Source organism: Physcomitrium patens, chromosome 23 (assembly GCF_059467195.1).
Source record: "Physcomitrium patens ecotype Gransden chromosome 23, ASM5946719v1, whole genome shotgun sequence".
Lineage (NCBI taxonomy): Eukaryota > Viridiplantae > Streptophyta > Bryopsida > Funariales > Funariaceae > Physcomitrium > Physcomitrium patens.
In genome coordinates, this window is record NC_143432.1 from 9,865,539 (window position 1) to 9,882,870 (window position 17,332).

The 17,332-nt window shown below is 36.1% G+C and overlaps 1 protein-coding gene and 1 pseudogene across 2 annotated transcripts; one reads left to right on the forward strand and one right to left on the reverse strand.

Moving 5' to 3' along the window:
- Positions 1–7,491: 7,491 nt before the first annotated feature.
- On the forward strand, positions 7,492–8,552 carry LOC149986521 (mitochondrial import receptor subunit TOM9-2 pseudogene; annotated as a pseudogene). The gene has a single exon (XR_016500426.1). The product of XR_016500426.1 is annotated as a mitochondrial import receptor subunit TOM9-2 pseudogene (transcript).
- A 2,461-nt stretch (positions 8,553–11,013) lies between these two features.
- On the reverse strand, positions 11,014–13,002 carry LOC149986522 (uncharacterized). Its single transcript, XM_090246807.1, has 5 exons — positions 12,699–13,002; positions 11,976–12,155; positions 11,704–11,773; positions 11,488–11,559; positions 11,014–11,399 (listed from the first exon to the last, which is right to left on the reverse strand). The coding sequence occupies exons 1-5, from the start codon at positions 12,984–12,986 to the stop codon at positions 11,350–11,352; spliced, it is 660 nt and encodes a 219-aa protein (XP_090102933.1). The 5' UTR covers positions 12,987–13,002; the 3' UTR covers positions 11,014–11,349.
- Positions 13,003–17,332: the final 4,330 nt, after the last annotated feature.

Consider the following 17,332-nt stretch of genomic DNA (forward strand, 5'->3'; position numbering starts at 1 on the left):
AACCTTATATACAACATACCTCATATTTTGGTATTTGAATGTGTAGAAGAAACACTAAGACTATTTAAAATGTCAATTTATAAAAATTTATTAAAAATTAATGTTATTATATCTACTTATACAAAGTTTTTTACTTATTTAATTATTGTTGAAATTTATTGTAGACACCAATAACTTAATTTTTAATATTATAGTTGAATACATTTAACAATGGAATTCAATAAGTTGCATCTTATTGATAAACGTTGTAATTGCAAGTTCAACTCATTAACCAAATCAATATACAAGCGATGGATTTTTAAAATTAAGTTTATTAAAATAATAATAATAATAATAATAATAATAATAAAAAATCATTCTAATGAAAAGAATATCTTCATGTTATTTGAATACCAAGACATTAACACACATCTTTATTGTCTATGAAGATACAATTCAAATCACACATTTGTCGATGCAATTAGGAGTCAAACAAAATCCAGTACAGATCCATTTGCATTGCATTGCATTGCATTTCATTTCTTGTTGATATTAGCAGCTTCAAAACAAAATGAAGGTCACACAATTTTGTGAAAATGCAGTAAAACACTCCACTCCAAATTTGAATGCAAAAACTCACATAATTCATAAATCAACTATTACTTGAACAATGGAAACAATGATGTGGGTTCAATTGCCCATGAGTAGTAACAATCAATGGATGAGGTTGAAATTGTCAGACCTCATCTATACATGCACACACAAACACACACTCTGCAATACCTCAATACATTCAGCCTTCCAAGTCTCAACAACTGGCACCCTCGCAAGAACTAATGCCAGCTCAGACATGCTACCTAATCCATTTTCTGCAACCTTACCTTGGTCTTAATGCAGCTTCTTTAGCTACTGATACTCCGTGTGTTATCCCTATCAGTGCAGCTAGCTCCGCTTCACAAGCTGCCAATTCCTGTACAGCCTGGATCGGACTCCGGGCTTTTTTTTTGAACTCTTTTCGAGGCTTTTACGGGGACAGCACATGGTGACACATGTTCATTGGAATATTTACAACTGCAACATCAGTTTCTTCTGGGACGGAAACAAACCCACCTGATCAGTGTTTGTCGATCAGGTTGCTGGTTAACTCGAAGATGTTGAGAGGATTGGTGAAGTTCCAGCATGGTTCGATAATGGAGTCTGATCGCTGGCGCTTCACCTGGTTTCCTGCAATGCTGGGATTGTAGACGTGGAGAGTGAAGCAGATTTTTTGCTCGTTTGTTGCGGAGATAAACTGCAGTTATGGAAGCCACCAACTGTTGCATGAGGCTAGTTTGTTGTGTGCATCGCATGTTGGAGTGGGGGAAAGCCACCTAGTCTTCAGGTTCACACTGTCGATCAGTGCGAATGTATCCATATGTATCGGAACGGCGACAAGGTTGTGTTGGCCTCGTGCCTAATGGCTCTAATGAATACCTTTTTCGCAAAGTATCAAAGATCTGTCTCCCAAACGTTTCCCGTTCTGGTTCCCTATTTTTGTAAGTCAGAGGGGTTGACACAATGGATCAGGTTACCATCCCCGTTTCTGGAACAAGATTGAAGTTTGGTTAGTGGAGAAATTTGAAGAGATTCAATTATACGACCCTAAACGATGATTAACGATACTTTCTAGCAGCGAAATGTTCGTTAATCATGTGAATTTTAATTCCCTGAAAATGGCCCGCTAGTAACGTTGATCCATACCAGCAGTGCAATGTGTAACATTGGTCGTGCTTTGAAGTTAAGCCTGCGACGTTAACACTCGCCTGAGTTGGCGCACACTTTCATGTCAACCCTTGGTTTCTTCGAACAACTCTTTGCTTACTATAAAACCCTTTCCCTGCTCACACATATTCCACATTTCAGACAATCCTTTAGGTTTGCAATTGGACTTATTTTTAGTCATTTCTAGATTATCAAACTCCTCTCTAAATACTTTAATTTGCAATGGCTTCTTCAATGACTACTCGTACTTGCACTAGTGCTTCTCGCCTTCGTGCCCATTGCATATTCCCAGCAGGTACCACGAATCTAGCTCTTTCATTCGTAGTGTGTTGTAAATTCCTCCGAGATGTGACGTGACTTTTAGGATGGTATCTCAGGAAGACGAAGTGTGCATGGCGATTTGTCAATCAGTTTCTAGTTCATGGAACCTGTCGGCAATCACTTTCTGCTCATTGTTATACTTGTATCCGCAACTGGCTCCTTGTATACTGCCAGCGGATTCATCTGTATGAAAGAGCATAGTTTTCGCAGTGTTTATAGGCGTGGAAGCAATGTATTCCAGGACGATTTAAGAGGGGACGAATACTTGTTCATCATCGTTTCAGGATTATAGTCAAGAATGATCAAACTACTAATGACTTTGTTGTTTTGTACAGAATTGCAACATCACCCTCTTGCAATACGTTCAAATGAATTCTCAGTTGTTGCAACTTGCACAAGTCATCGTCGCTACTCGCCTGACGAACAAGTTGAACTCGACCAATCTGAACGTCACCCTCCTCGCACCAAACAATGCTGCTTTCGAAGGTCCTGGAGGCTTCAACAGTTTGCTTGCCCGCAGAAACTGGACCCTTGCAAACGTCACCGACGAGTAAGTACGCACACCGATCGTTCGTTTTCACTACTCATCATGGCGACTGAACCCCTCTCAATGCACTATCCAATTTGTCACAATCTCTAACTTCTGCGCCTGCATGATTTGCAGGAACAACAGCCCCGCTGCGAGCATTGTTTTGTACCACATTATCCCCAGGAATCTAACCGCTGCGCAGCTCACCAATGGCCAGAGCATTCAAACCTCACTTGAAGGAGCACGCAACCTCACTGTTTCGAAGATTAACGTTACCTCTACCACGGTATGCTAATCTATCTATTGCCATAATTTGATGAATATACCTGCTAATTCAGAAATCTTTGATGGAATGCGTTCTTCCAGCCGCTGAGTCTCGACCTAGCTTAATGAAGTGTTACCAATAAGTTTTCGATATAGTTTGATTAAACTAAGAGGTTATGTGCGTGGGATGATTGCAGCCCCAAGTGACCTTCGTCGGACCGGTCAACAATGCCACTGTCGTCACCGGTGACCTCCATGCGTGCAACTGGATCGTGCACGTTGTCAACCGCGTGTTGCTTCCGAACGCTACCCTAGAAAACATCCCCGCTTACGATGAGGGAAACACTCCAACTCCCGGCAAAGCTTCTAGACCTTGTTGGGTTGAACCTAGATCTAAAGTTGCCACATCCTGACCTGCAGAAGCAGAATTCATACCTCCCGGCTGGATTGATGACTTGATCAACTCTTTGTCTGAGCAGGTATTGGCGCGGCTTCCACCTCGAGAATCGGAGCCTGGGCTTTTGCTCTCTCTGGAGCTCTGGCCGCTGCTCTCATCGTGTAAACCTTCGAGCCTTGCGGACTGTAACAAGGAGCAACGTCCACAAAGTTCAGGATGATTCCTGAGATGTTGAGAGTCTCCTGGGTTGTCTCATCTGCACCGGCGAGGAGATTGTAGAAATTGTATCCCTTTGAACAGTGATAGATATGAGAACGGAAGGTATATTTTTCAGAATCCTCCAGGGGTTGTCTGAAAGCTCAAACGATTTGTTGGAGGTATTGTGCAAATGTGATTTTTTCGTCGGCCTTTATCACAAGGTTGCTGATGCAACTGTGCTACCGTTTTTGGGACGACTGTAAAAGACGAATGCTTCATTAAAAATAAAAATAAAAGCAAAACTCTTTGCATACACGATGAATGCTCATTCGGCAAGTTTTGCAATCCCACCTTCTTTGCTCTTGGATCATATTAGACGCATACTCAACGATTCGGACGCTGCGGATCTTTGTTGGACAGTAGTCTCCTTGTTCGTTATTTGCTTCTGCAGTTCTAATGCTTGATAGAACAACCATCTTAACCCGGTCTTATAACTTACTTTGGAGTTCGATGTCATAAAACTTCTGTGTTTCATGAAAGTTTGTTTGTGTGGAATTGTTGAGCAGTGGTAGCACGTGAACAATCCTGTTTCAAAGATCATCTATTATACGGAAAAAGAAAAGTAAAACTACAGTTACAGTGTCTGTTTGCTACGGACAACTTGGGTTTTGCATTAAGAAGATTGAGAAAGAAGAAAGATGTATAACTGATGTAAATAAATTGTTTAGTAGTATCTGCAAATGTTAAGCATTTCTGGTTGAGGAGAGTGCAACTCGATGTGGACAACAGCTTGAAGGCTATTAAATAAGTTTTGTAATGAATGTCAAGATCTTAAGCCAGGAATTATTTTCCTATCACAAAGAGGCAACGCCGTATTTGTACTAAGCTTTCAAAGGTTGTTGTGTGTTAAAAGAGTGCTCATGTTATAGTGTTAAAATCTTAAAAAATAATATATGATTAATTGAATGACTGAAAATGTATGAATATAAATTTTTATATATATATATATATATAAAATAATCATGAAACCATTTTATTTCAAGATGATATTTAACTAAGATTACTCAACTAAGATAATTTATAATTTGGAGAGATTGAGAATTTAGTGGCCAATTTTTTAAAATTTATTAGAGTGGCTCTAAAATAGTTCTAATACAAAAGGAAGAAGAAGGTATGAATTTATTTTATGGACCAATAAATGAGATGACTATTTACCTTAATTCTTATTCTTGAGTATTAAGAGAAGAATTTATGATTTACTCAATTAATATTAGAAAAAAATTATTCCAAAGAAATATTCCTACTATGAATTTGTTGGTAATCATATGGAACTTTGTATTAGAACATGACTTTTCTTTTGAGTATTACAATACTTAGTCTAAACCTGGGCTTGTGAAACAATGTTTATCTAGTATAAAGGAATCGCTATCAACATATAGAAAGGACAAATTAGTCCACACATCAACATAGATTGTGTCATATGGCCTCTCTAGATATCACAAACCATTATATTTAAAATTTGAAATTACCACTAAATTTTTAAAATCTAAAATTTAATAAATTATAATTTATAGAAATTAATATCTAATCTTTAAAAAAAATTCCTTTGTATAGAAGCAAGCTATTATTACAAAGTATATTCTTTTTTAATTTAAATATTTTTTAAAAAAAAATCACTGTTAAGAAGACTTTACTTGTAGAAAATTTAAATCTAAAAAATAATTCAACTTTTAAACAAGAAGTATAGAATAACATCCATGCTAGAAGATTGATTTTGGAGGGGTTAATATAATATAGAAAAATTAATTGGACAAGCATAAAGAAGAAACTTAAAAAACATGTTGAATATGAGAAAGATTCTTTAACAAGTGAAATTAGTTTAACATGGCTAAACTCTTAATTAGCTCTAGACTATAGAAGATAATTAAATGGAATATTAAAATACTAAAATGTAGTCTAATAATATAAAAAATATAACTTTAACTAAAGAACAATAGACTTTATGTTTTGATGTTTTGATGTTTTGATGTTTTGATGTTTTTATGTTTTTATGTTTTTTTTTTTTTTTTTTTTCACTTTTATCAATGTATTTGCTCTATTTGTTTTTATATATATTGTATTATAATTTCATTTCAAAATACTCAGATGTAAGAAGATTGGTGATTGATTCTATTGGGTTTATTTTTAAAATAATAATAATAAATTTTATATGATTTTAAAATTTTACATGAAGATGGATATGATTTTAAGGTTTTTTAATGTGTTATAACTAATTTTCAAAACCACAACATAAGAGCCTTTATAAGTTTTGCTTTTGGATTTGATGTAGTAGAACGCATAAAAATTGTTTAAATTTGACTTAGAGATACAGAGATTGATATAAATTCTTATTTAATGCATTCATTGAAATGGCTAATAAATGTATTCATTACCTTTAAAAAGCTTTTAGTCAACCAAATTATGATCCAATACTGTTGAATTTTTTAGTATATTTTTTCAAATTAATATATATATATATATATATATATATATATTCAAGATTTTAAAAATAAAATAAATGAATCTTTAGATTTTTTACAAAAATTAAAGATTAATGTTGTTTCTTTAAATCAAGTAGTCATAAAGACACCAAATCTTATTATTTTTTTCTTATTTTGTCAAAAAAAAATTTGATTAAAGAAACATAGGTCTTATATAATAATCTTTTATTTAGCTTTTAAATACTAGCTTTTATAAAGCATCTTTTCTTTATAAGTAATGTCCTATAACATTAAACAATGTTTTAATCTTGCATAAAATATTATCACAAATGTAGCAGTGTATATTATAAAAATTATAAAATATTGTACCTATTTTTTTCAATTATTTTTCTATATTTAGTACAAATGCTTAAAGATTTAAGTTAACACAAAGAAGCTATGAGAATTTTATGAAGAGCTAGGAAAGATCTTGTAAGGTCTTAATATTTTTTTTAGTTTCAAATATCAAGATTATTTGATTATTTAAGATCATGTTAGAATTTTATTATATGTATTAAATTTGGATTGTTTTCAAAATTTGAATAACTTTAAGAATCTTGTAAAACCTTTGAAATCTTCCTACTTTGTTTAGAACCTCTTAACACTATTAATTTGTAAAAGCTTACAATAGAAAGATCGTATTAAGAATTTTTTCTAAGAAATTTATTCCAGTAATTTGACAAATATTTCATATTATGATTTGGATAGCAAATTTGATTAAACTTCTTAAAAAAAAACTTCTATGGTAGGTGAGGAGGCAATTATTAGAAATATAACAACAATATTTTAACCTTACAAATAGTTTAAATAAAAAAAAGACTAATGTCATTATTAGTCATGGTAATTTTATTTTATTTTTTAATTCATATTCTTTTATAGCTTATGATTCTTTTAGACATCAACCACATAGTATTTTTTATTACATTTTTATTCTTTTGCTATGATATCTTAATCTTTTTGTCATAACAAAATTCATTCTTAGTTGAATTAAAATATTGTGCCTTTGAAAGTTACTAATCGTTGGTAGATTTATATTTGTAAGAATTCTATTTAAATCTTTGATATTTAAATACATTAAAAATATATATATATATATATATATATATATATACATTTTTAAATTAATCAATATTGATGTTAGGAATTTAATTTAAAAAATAAAAATCAATATATTATATATATATTTAAAAAATTGGCCATTTAAAATAAAATATTTAATATTTAATATTCATTTAATATTTATTGAATATATATATATATATATATATATATTCATAATTATTTTAAAAATTTTATACATATATATATATATGCATAATTATTTTAAAATATGTTTATATATATATATATATATATATATACGAATAAAACTAGCAAGGAGAAAAATAAAATAAAAAAACAAAAATGAACAAAATAAAACTAAATAGTACCAAATCCTGTAAGAGTTTTCAATGCCATACAAGGATCTTGTATTAAATGAAAGAATACCATTAAAGGGTGTAGGTGCAAAAAACATATGTTTAAAACATATAAAATATTAACATCACTGTAAAAACATGAGATCCCACGGTGAAAATGATGGGACTTATGAGAACTAGAAGTTGATGAGGGGAACAACGACATCGGTCGTGCGAGAAGGGCTGAGCGAATCGTTCGAACGATCCCACCAACTTATTACTTTGCGCCTCTAGGGCATGACTCGTCACCGAGCTTTGCGCAAGCTCTCGAGCTGGCCGTGTTTGCCCCAGATTCCGAGATCTGTGTACTTGGGGCGTCGATTGCGAGGAGCCGGAGAGGTGCGCGAGGTCTCTGAGGTCCCAACGAGCCACGGATTGCGCGTAGGGGTTCAGAATTGAGTGAGAACCAGTTGGTTTTGCGCAATGGCGGTCCCCAGCGCTGCATCTCAGAAAGCTGGCGCGGTAGCGGGAGCAGGCGCAGGGAAGGGATGGGGGAGAGGAATGAGCTTTAGTAATGCCGCCGGGACAAGCCTGGCGGACAAGGCACGCAGAGCAGCCAGCAACACTTCGCGGTTCAGCCAAAAGCTGCTGTGGAGCACGGGGAAGGCGGCGTGGATCGCCGGAACTACGTTCTTGATATTGGTTGTCCCGCTTATAATTGAGATGGACCGGGAGCAGCAAATGGTGGACATGGAGAGCCAGCAAGCAGGACTTCTGGGTGCGCCTCCGCTACCAGGATCGGCGCCGGCCGTCAAGTGATGGGGGTTTGAGCTGCTATTTTTTGTTCATTTTTCAAGTGTCTTTGCATGTACGCAAAGTCTGATTGTTTCAAGTTGTAGCGCCTCGCAATAGCCGTGTTGCTCCTTGAATCCCGGTCTCTGATTTTTACGAGCAGTGGTGGGTTAGAATATGATAGACAGCAATTTGTGATGATTCGAATTTAGGGTTTCAGCGGAGCTTTAGGGTTTGGGCCCGGGTCACATGGGGGCGATGGCTGATGCCAATATTAACTGCAAAAATTTCATCATCTGGCTAGATAATTGATGTAAAACGTGCAGCATTTAATGTTTTGAAATGGTTGTGGAACTACCAGGAATCTCACTACAGGTTTCTTTCTATTCCTTTGATATTCTTTGGCTGCAATGTTTTTCAGCTTGCAAATCTATGAAGTTGAAGATTAGGGTTTAGGTATATGCATGCGGTTATGTATCTTGCGGTTAATTGATAAAAACTAGTATTGAATTTTTCTTTTATTTAGGTAATCCTCAACACTACCACAGGCCCTGTGCACAAATTCTCTTCCTCTCAGGAGTCTCTTTTTCTTTGAAGGATAAGCTAAGCGTGATCCACTTAAGCATTTCTTTTGCGTGTTCAGAACTCGGAATATATTAACCCTGGAGAAACTGGCATTTAGACTTATAAGTCCTGAGCTTCCTCTTTATTTTCTCCCTCCCTCTCGCTCTCTCTCTCGCTGGTTATTGGATGATCTTTATTTCTTTCTTTCTTTGTTCTTCTCTCCTGACAAAGGTATTGGCTTCTTAGTAAGACTCAAATAATGTTTCTTCAAGTTGGTACATTGCTTCCTGAAGTTACGAGACACAACCTTGCAGCGGAGGAAAATAACCGTTATTGGATGAACGTCGGAATTACTCGACTGTAAAGGAGAAACGTAATTGTTCTACGGGTTACCCTTCTAACAAAAGCGCAACGCATTCGTTTCATAACTCCCATGGGTGTGAAATACGAACATATGTTCGCGACTAGCAGCGCCACTAATCCTAAGACAATCCTCTGGAATTATACATCTCAGATTAAGTTGCGCACTTATTTTATGCTACACATCGTGCCTCGAGGCTCATTACTTACTAAGCGGACCGAACCTGAATGCGAACGCGCAGGCCAGGTCAGCTGGCCGCACAACAAGCTGATCGCCAGCTTTCATGTTGAGTACCAACCGCGCCATACTCATGCATCGACGAATATGCAGTGACTCACAACAGCAGCTTCAAATCAAACCTGCCATTGAGGCCTGTTTCGCGTGGTGCAACGATCTAGACATCTGCTAATTTCAAAACAACGCACGCGCTGTGATTGGAGGTTTGTGTAAGTGCAACCAGTGAACTGTTCACGCCTTCGAGAGCGGAGCGGAAGTATCAAGCTCACTGACCTGAAGCATGGAAGGCAACTATCACACCAGAGCAATGGCCAACATTCTGCATTTCCACCAAACCCTAAGATGACATGCTGAAACGAGGCTAGTACGCAATGAGCACCAATCCGCACTGACAAAAAGATTTCCAGAAAGCTCGACCGAGAGTTACAAAACAAAGCCGACAAGTGGGGCATCATGCACGTCAGAAAACACCGTAAACTACTGTTGCGCTCACGCAAGGCATGAATAAGCGTGAAGAGTTCGCCCATTGCTGCAATTCGAAGGAATGCCGAGGACGCGGGTGGAAGATTCTAGAGCCGCAAGCTTTTGCTGAAGCGGCGGATTTGCCTACGTGGCGTTGACTTCGGCTCGGTCACAATTGGCTTCAGCTTCGGTTCGCGCCGGGGAGGACTTCAACGCTGACAAGGAAAGAAATGAAAGACATCAAAACGGTCACGTGATCTGTCTCAATTCTAGTGAATTTCCGATTCTGGGATGCGAACCAGGATGGCTCAGGTGTGAGCTGAGGATTCTGATAGTTGAGATTCCAACCGATGGAGATTGCGGATGTCCCGCCAGTCTGTCGCCGCTGCCGCCGTTGTGCTAGTTGTTCGTGTCACAGCACTAGTGCCGCCCATCGACCGAGCCCCCCCCAAGTTACCAGGAGACTACCTGGCGGATCACAAAAACCCGCGCGAGTACCAAACAAATAACAAATTGCATCATCACAACTTTCGTTATAAATTTATCATTATTTTCACTACTGTATATATATATATATATATTTATAAATATTTATTATTCATATAAATTCAATTATCAATATTATCTCTTATTTTAAATTGGTTGTAGTTGCAATAACACAAAACAATTACTCTGAAAACAAAGAAAATCAATATTGATTTAAAATTATTATGATTTTATCACATTTTCTTCCCTCTCCCTAAATCCTAACCAACTAGACATTTTTATGTTTAAACAACGATGGAAAGACAAACAGAATCAAAAGCAGACAAGGGACAAATTGCAATCTGATAAGTTATTAATAAAATATTTGTAATCACATAAATCAATTTTTTTCAGTAGTAGTATTGATTTAAACTGTATGGAAAGAAAATATCTGAAAATTTTACACCATTCAATAGAAAAATCTAATGTGCTTCCGAAAAATATGTTACTTAATTTGCACCTCATTACACAATTCCGCCGCTTGGCTTCACCAGGCAATTCAAAGGATCGCTGACCCACCATTCCTTTCACATGAAGTTAACCCACGAGAAACAGATTTTTTGCTGTGATGTGTGGCGTCCTTCAAGTTCGGCACAATACGTTTAGATTTTCGATAGTTCTCAGATATCGTTTAACAAGATGTAGTGGTTGGATGTGGATCAAGTTGCGTATACATGACAATTCAGAACACATCCATGCACTGTTGGTTGCTTACCATCATCATATTTTATTAGAGGCTGGTCGAAAAACTATATCCATATAGATAACTTTCATGGAAGCTCGTATTCACAGACCATGAGACTCCGAGACGTCAGAGGCAAACTCCACATGGTCAAAGAGGAAAGCCCTGGATGGGACGGGTTGTGTATAGTGTAGGGCAGTCACTCAGAAAATTCGGCAAATTCGATTGACAAGGTTGCTATCTTTAGCTACAGTCGACCTCAGGCACACTTGCTGGTAGTCTAGCACAGTATTTATCAATCAAGGATCGCAACTCAATATCGACTCACTACTGGACAATCATTCAAAGAGAAGGATCATGTTCAGACTCCCCCTTCCAACGCGGTAAATATATCGGTTCTTGTCACAATACCTGAAAGAATGGAGTAGGAAAAAGTTAGAAAAGAATTTGATGCACAGCACTGTGAGCTCTGTGCCGTTGAAAAAAAGGCTATACTTACCTACAACTTGTGCTTGGGAGTTGATCACTGGAATACGGTGAATTTTGTGCTTCAGCATTAGCACTGCAGCGTCTGCATCGAATACAGGAAACCACATGAACCTCAGTGATAACTATGGTGGCCTATTCAAGTAACATCACACAAAATTCCACTTTGTAAAGGTACTTTTGCGTAGTACAAAGAAAGTCCGGAAGATGATCTCAAAATAGAGCATACCAGAAACTGTCCTGTCAGCTGATAAGGTGATCGCAGGAGAGCTCATGACTTCTTTCACTTTCGTTTTCAACTGTTGTTTACCACGAGCAAAACATAGATATAGTTAGAAATACTAAATCGACTACCAAATCCGTAGTTGAGCCCATTTATGAGAGGAATTGATATATATGAAGAGTAAGTCTTGACAAAGTCCACAAATAAGAATCTACATACAAGACAAAATGGCCAGTGAATAGCCAGTTTACGAGGGATAGGTGTAAAATCGAGCTTACATCAGACGCTTTGGATCGATCCGTTTTAGATAGGACTCCTACACACCTGTGATCGGTATCAACGACGGGAAGGCCAGAAATTTCAGCGAAGTGACAGTCGACTTCCTCAAGAGATTGATCAGGGAATGCTATGTACATTAACTTCGACATTACCTCTGCTAGGATAGTGTCTGGTTGTGCCTGCAAAAAATAAACGAGTAGGAGCTTTATTAGCAACCGCAATATGACCCACCGAAAACGAAGTGCAAGTTATTAAATAAAGAACAAACATAACGTTAAATTTTTTTAAGGCCGACGCAATTTCCACCAAGACTAAGAGTCAGCGAGACAAAAGAAGGCGCAAAATAATTATCAGTCCAAGTTCTAGACTAGCCTACTAATGCCACACTAAAGCTGCGTAGTCCTTCGAGATCTCGAACATGAATCAGCCTTGGCTTGTAAGCAACTGAAAGGCGAACAAAGTTGGATGTACTGGTTTCATGCAACTCCGATTGTGACAGTTTTTTCGAAACATGGTTGACGAAGATCATTCTCAACATTCCAGCAGATGAGAGTTGCGCACACCCCACAAGAGGCTACCACGCGATCTTGATCGGCCAAGCAAGAACCTCGGGGAAAGAAAGACTAAGACTATTATGGAACTGCACTGAAGCCTTCGGCATCACTCAGATCCTGACCACGAAAGAACCATAATTTCACACCCAAACTGCATGCACAACCCACCTCCGGCTTGAACAATTTGGGTTCGTAATACTTGGTCAAATCCTCGTAGTTCAACAGGGAAAAGTTCTCACTCCATTCGCCGGAGGGGAGAATACCGGCCGACACAGAGTTCTCCTTAACATCAACGCTCGCTTCATGGGCGGCCCGCACGACCACCATGCTGCCAGCTCTCAGCTTGCTTCCACACACCCCCACCGAGCTCCTCTTCGCCTCGCAGCCTTTCAAGCCATGAAAGCGAGCGGCAACCAGACTGGTTCCCGTAGCGATGGTCTGCGTCCTCGCCGCCATTGAACTCGCAACACCAACAACAGAAACTAACACTCCCAATGGAACAGCTGCTTTAGAGAGCCGTGCTGCAGAGCTCCGAGCGAACAACAAAAAAATATAAAACCGGCACCTGTGGGGACATACCAGCAAGTGCCTTGGTCAGGACGACGATTCAGAGTACTGTTCCGTCTGGAAAGTGGCTAGGGAGTGGGCGGAACAGTCGTTTGTTGGGAGAGGGCCATGGTTCCGTCGTGAGGGGAATCGGATAGGGCGAGGTGGAGGCCTACAAGTGGGGCTCCACTGGATATCCAATCTATGGATTATCCTTTCCACTTGGTGTGTGTAGAATTTTCTGTCACTTCTGGAGGCCTTTTGGAGATTCTCCTCTGGATGAATGAATGAACTCATGATTCAGATATTCGTTCATTCGTTTCCTTTGGTCTCATCGAGATTCATTTGGTGTGGGGCTCTGTACCGTAAAATATGCCGTTCCCGGACTATATTCTCGTTCCCATGTGCGTAGAATGTTGACGTGAACGTTTTAGGGAACCATGGAAATAGGCTGGAAGTATTCTTCAAATGTGGGCATCGAGTGTATTTGTGAATAATAATAAAAATAATAATAAGTGTGTGAACTAATAATAATTCATAAGTAGATGAAATATTTTGAATATCTGCAGTGTGTATATATATATATATATATATATGGATACATATATAATTACTGCTGTTAAATAAAGTGTTTTAAATTTTTGGATTTTGATTTGAAAATGTAAAACTTATTAACATTAGAGGCTTTGGTTTGGAAAGATTTTGTTAAAGTAATACAGTAAAAAATCACAATGCAAACATTAAAACCCAAAATCATATATATATATATATATATATATATTCACACACACACACACACACACATCAATATCAAAATCGCACACAAATATATTTGTGGTTAAAGACCATAATTATTTTGTTAATATTTTTGTTTAAATCTACAAGTTGATCCTAAACGACTTTGCAAAAAAATTACGTGTTAATTTTTGAATTTGAATCCACATTATTTTACGGTGGACCCTAACTTCAACACCTTTGACTGCTTTGCCATCCTATTAGACAGATACATTCACATATTTTTATGATTTCATAATTAAATTGGTTTATATATGAATGTAAAACAAAGAAATTTTGCATCATGGAAATAGAAAGACAAACACACTTAGTATTACTATACACCAAAGAAAAAGCATATCTATACATATGTATATATATATATATATATATGTTTCTCTCTTCCTTTCTTTATATATATATATATATATATATATGTATAGATATGTAATACTAAGTGTAATCATATATGATTCATATATAATATCGTATATGATTCGTATATGTATCAATTATATATATATATATATATATATATGATTCATATATGTATCAATTATATATATATATATATATATATCTATATGATTCATATATGTAATCATATATGATTCAATTATATATAGTATCATATATAGTATCATATATGATTCAATTATATATAGTATCATATATAGTATCATATATGATTCAATTATATATAGTATCATATATGATTCAATTATATATAGTATCATATATGATTCAATTATATATAGTATCATATATAGTATCATATATGATTCAATTATATATAGTATCATATATAGTATCATATATGATTCAATTATATATAGTATCATATATAATATCATATATGATTACATATATATACTACTCATATAATCATATATGATTATATGAATAGTATATACTATTCATATATTTACTATTTCTCTTTGTAATCTTATAGACATGTTATTTCTTGTCTTGAATAAACAATCTTCTACCAGCAAAGTAATTTGCATCTATATACACCTCAAAAGACTTATCACAATAAATAAAAATTTAATTAATCTTGTTAGTTATAAAAATTAAAAATTAAAACTTCCACATTTCTATTTCTTCAAAGAATGGAAAGATTGTTTAACAATTATGAAAAAATGACAAATTTTTGTTCGAAAATCAGAGTATAAAATATAAAATGGTTCTTGACTATTTTTTTTAACTATTATTTTACTCTCTATTTTCTCTTATATATACAAATTTAAATACATATTAAGTTTTATATTTTATAATTTTATAATTTTTTACCATTATTTATGTGACATATTTTTAAAACTTCATATATTATCTTTAAAGATTTTATTTTATTTTATTTTATTTTATCTTATTTATTTTTTATACATAAGGTGTATATGTTTATACACCTAAGTTATTTTGAGTTTTGTTAATTTTTTCTATTGTAATTAAAAAAAAAAAATTAAAAATTCATATAATTAAAAGATGTCATTAATCAAAATATATTTGTCACAGCTTCTATAAATGCATTATAATCATTTTGTAAGATTTCAAATTTGCGTATTGAATAGGTCACATTAATACCAACAACCAATATTTGCAAATAACTAAAATTAGACTTGAATCTTATTTAATGTTTTTAAGAGTTGAGATTCTTGAGTGCTAAGGGGAAAAAGAGTTGTATTCAGCACAAACTATACATAATTGTGGCTTTAAAGAAAACAATGTAATGGGCAATTTTAGCAGATTCTAAGAAAATCGCACTAAAATCATGGATTGATTGTTTGTTATTTATTTGTTTTTAAAATTTTACGAGGTATCGTTGAAGCAATTCTTTTTAGCAGTTGTAAGTTGAATTCAAATTTCTATACCAAGGATTATATTCAGTAAGTGTCACTGATGTGAGGTTTCTTTTGTATTCCACATACTCAATAAAAGTCTTCTTGTGTAAGACCAGCAGGACCACACAGCAGGACCACATCAGGAGACATGTAGGAAGCTCGGGTAGAAGAGCTTGAAGAAGACGCCATAAGCAGATTCTAACGCTCCTTGAGTAAGAAACTCAACCATAGGCTAGGCAAATGAAGGACCCACACGAGATCCATACAGGCACAAGGGAATCAAAACCAATGCACTGATACCATGTAGCTCGATAAGCATGAAAGGCAAGTGTGTTACCTACACAGTTGAATGGCTACACACAACGGTATGACCTGGAGGTGTGGGTCGAGGATTAAGATTCTCGTCTTTCCTACAAGATGCTGATCTGATTCATCTAATTGACAGTCTTGCACAGCCAGATAGTTGAATTCTCCCTACGATTCTCCATCTACGAACGTCAGTTTTCACATGGTCAATATTGTATGACAATCTGCAAGCTTTATCGTCATTAAACCTGTGACGAGAGGATCATGTCTGAAGACACATTATCAACTGGGTCACTTTACTGTGGCCCTACAGCGACGAACCTGGCACTAGTGGGTAAAACTGATCTTCATAGTAAGGTGCATGGATGATAGAATCAGAGTAACGGGTTTGAGATATGAGATTTCAGTGTCGTGCTGCCTCTTTTCTGCTGTGTCCGTTTCACACAGATTTTCGTTCGTCTGCCTTTCACTAGTCATAGACGTGGCTAATACCAAGTGCTAGATGTTTTACTAGCAAGACGAACTTTTCTTAACGCTGAGGGTGCATTGTCAGGCTGATGTCGGTCCAAGAACACAGTATGTGATTAAAAATTGGAATTCGAGAACCGCTGAAAAACAGACGAAATAGAGTCCAAAACATGCGTAACGATAGCATCGATAAAACTTGCAAGGCGTCACGGGTGCCTAATATGCTCAATACAAACTGGATAAAATCCTCGTCGGTAACCACACCAAACGGCAAAAGGATTGTTGCAAAGGTAGGCATAATATGACAAGAACAGCACTGCCCAGATCTCAACAAAAAATCCAAAAACATGAGCCCTACGTTTTATGGACAATTGACATTGTCAAAATGGAATTGCACTTAATCTCATCGTGCCATGCATCGCGGCGGACAGATGTCCTGCAGTTACATAGGATGATGTGTATTCTTTATCAGTCCCACACAATTTCATCAACTTGGCTTACGCTTGAAGTCACAAAAGTGCATCTATGATTTTACACACCATGAAATAAAACACTGATTTTCTTCAAAGACGGCTTTTTGAAGCAAATCATACCCATTAAATTACTTACATTTAGCTGTTGATTAGGACAGCTAAAGGCAAATCCTGAAATTCTTCTAAGCCAAGGTGAGGAAAATCTTCTCGAATATGTACCGACATTCTCTGAAACATTCACTTTCGTAATCAAACAACGACAACTGGAACTGCCCATGATGACAACACCACATCCTCCTCCAATCTGCTCGACGGTAGTTCACATTTCTCTTCTATAACCCATTTAAAGAGTTCTCTCTAACCAATACTAGTCTGCGAGCTGCGTGACCTCAGC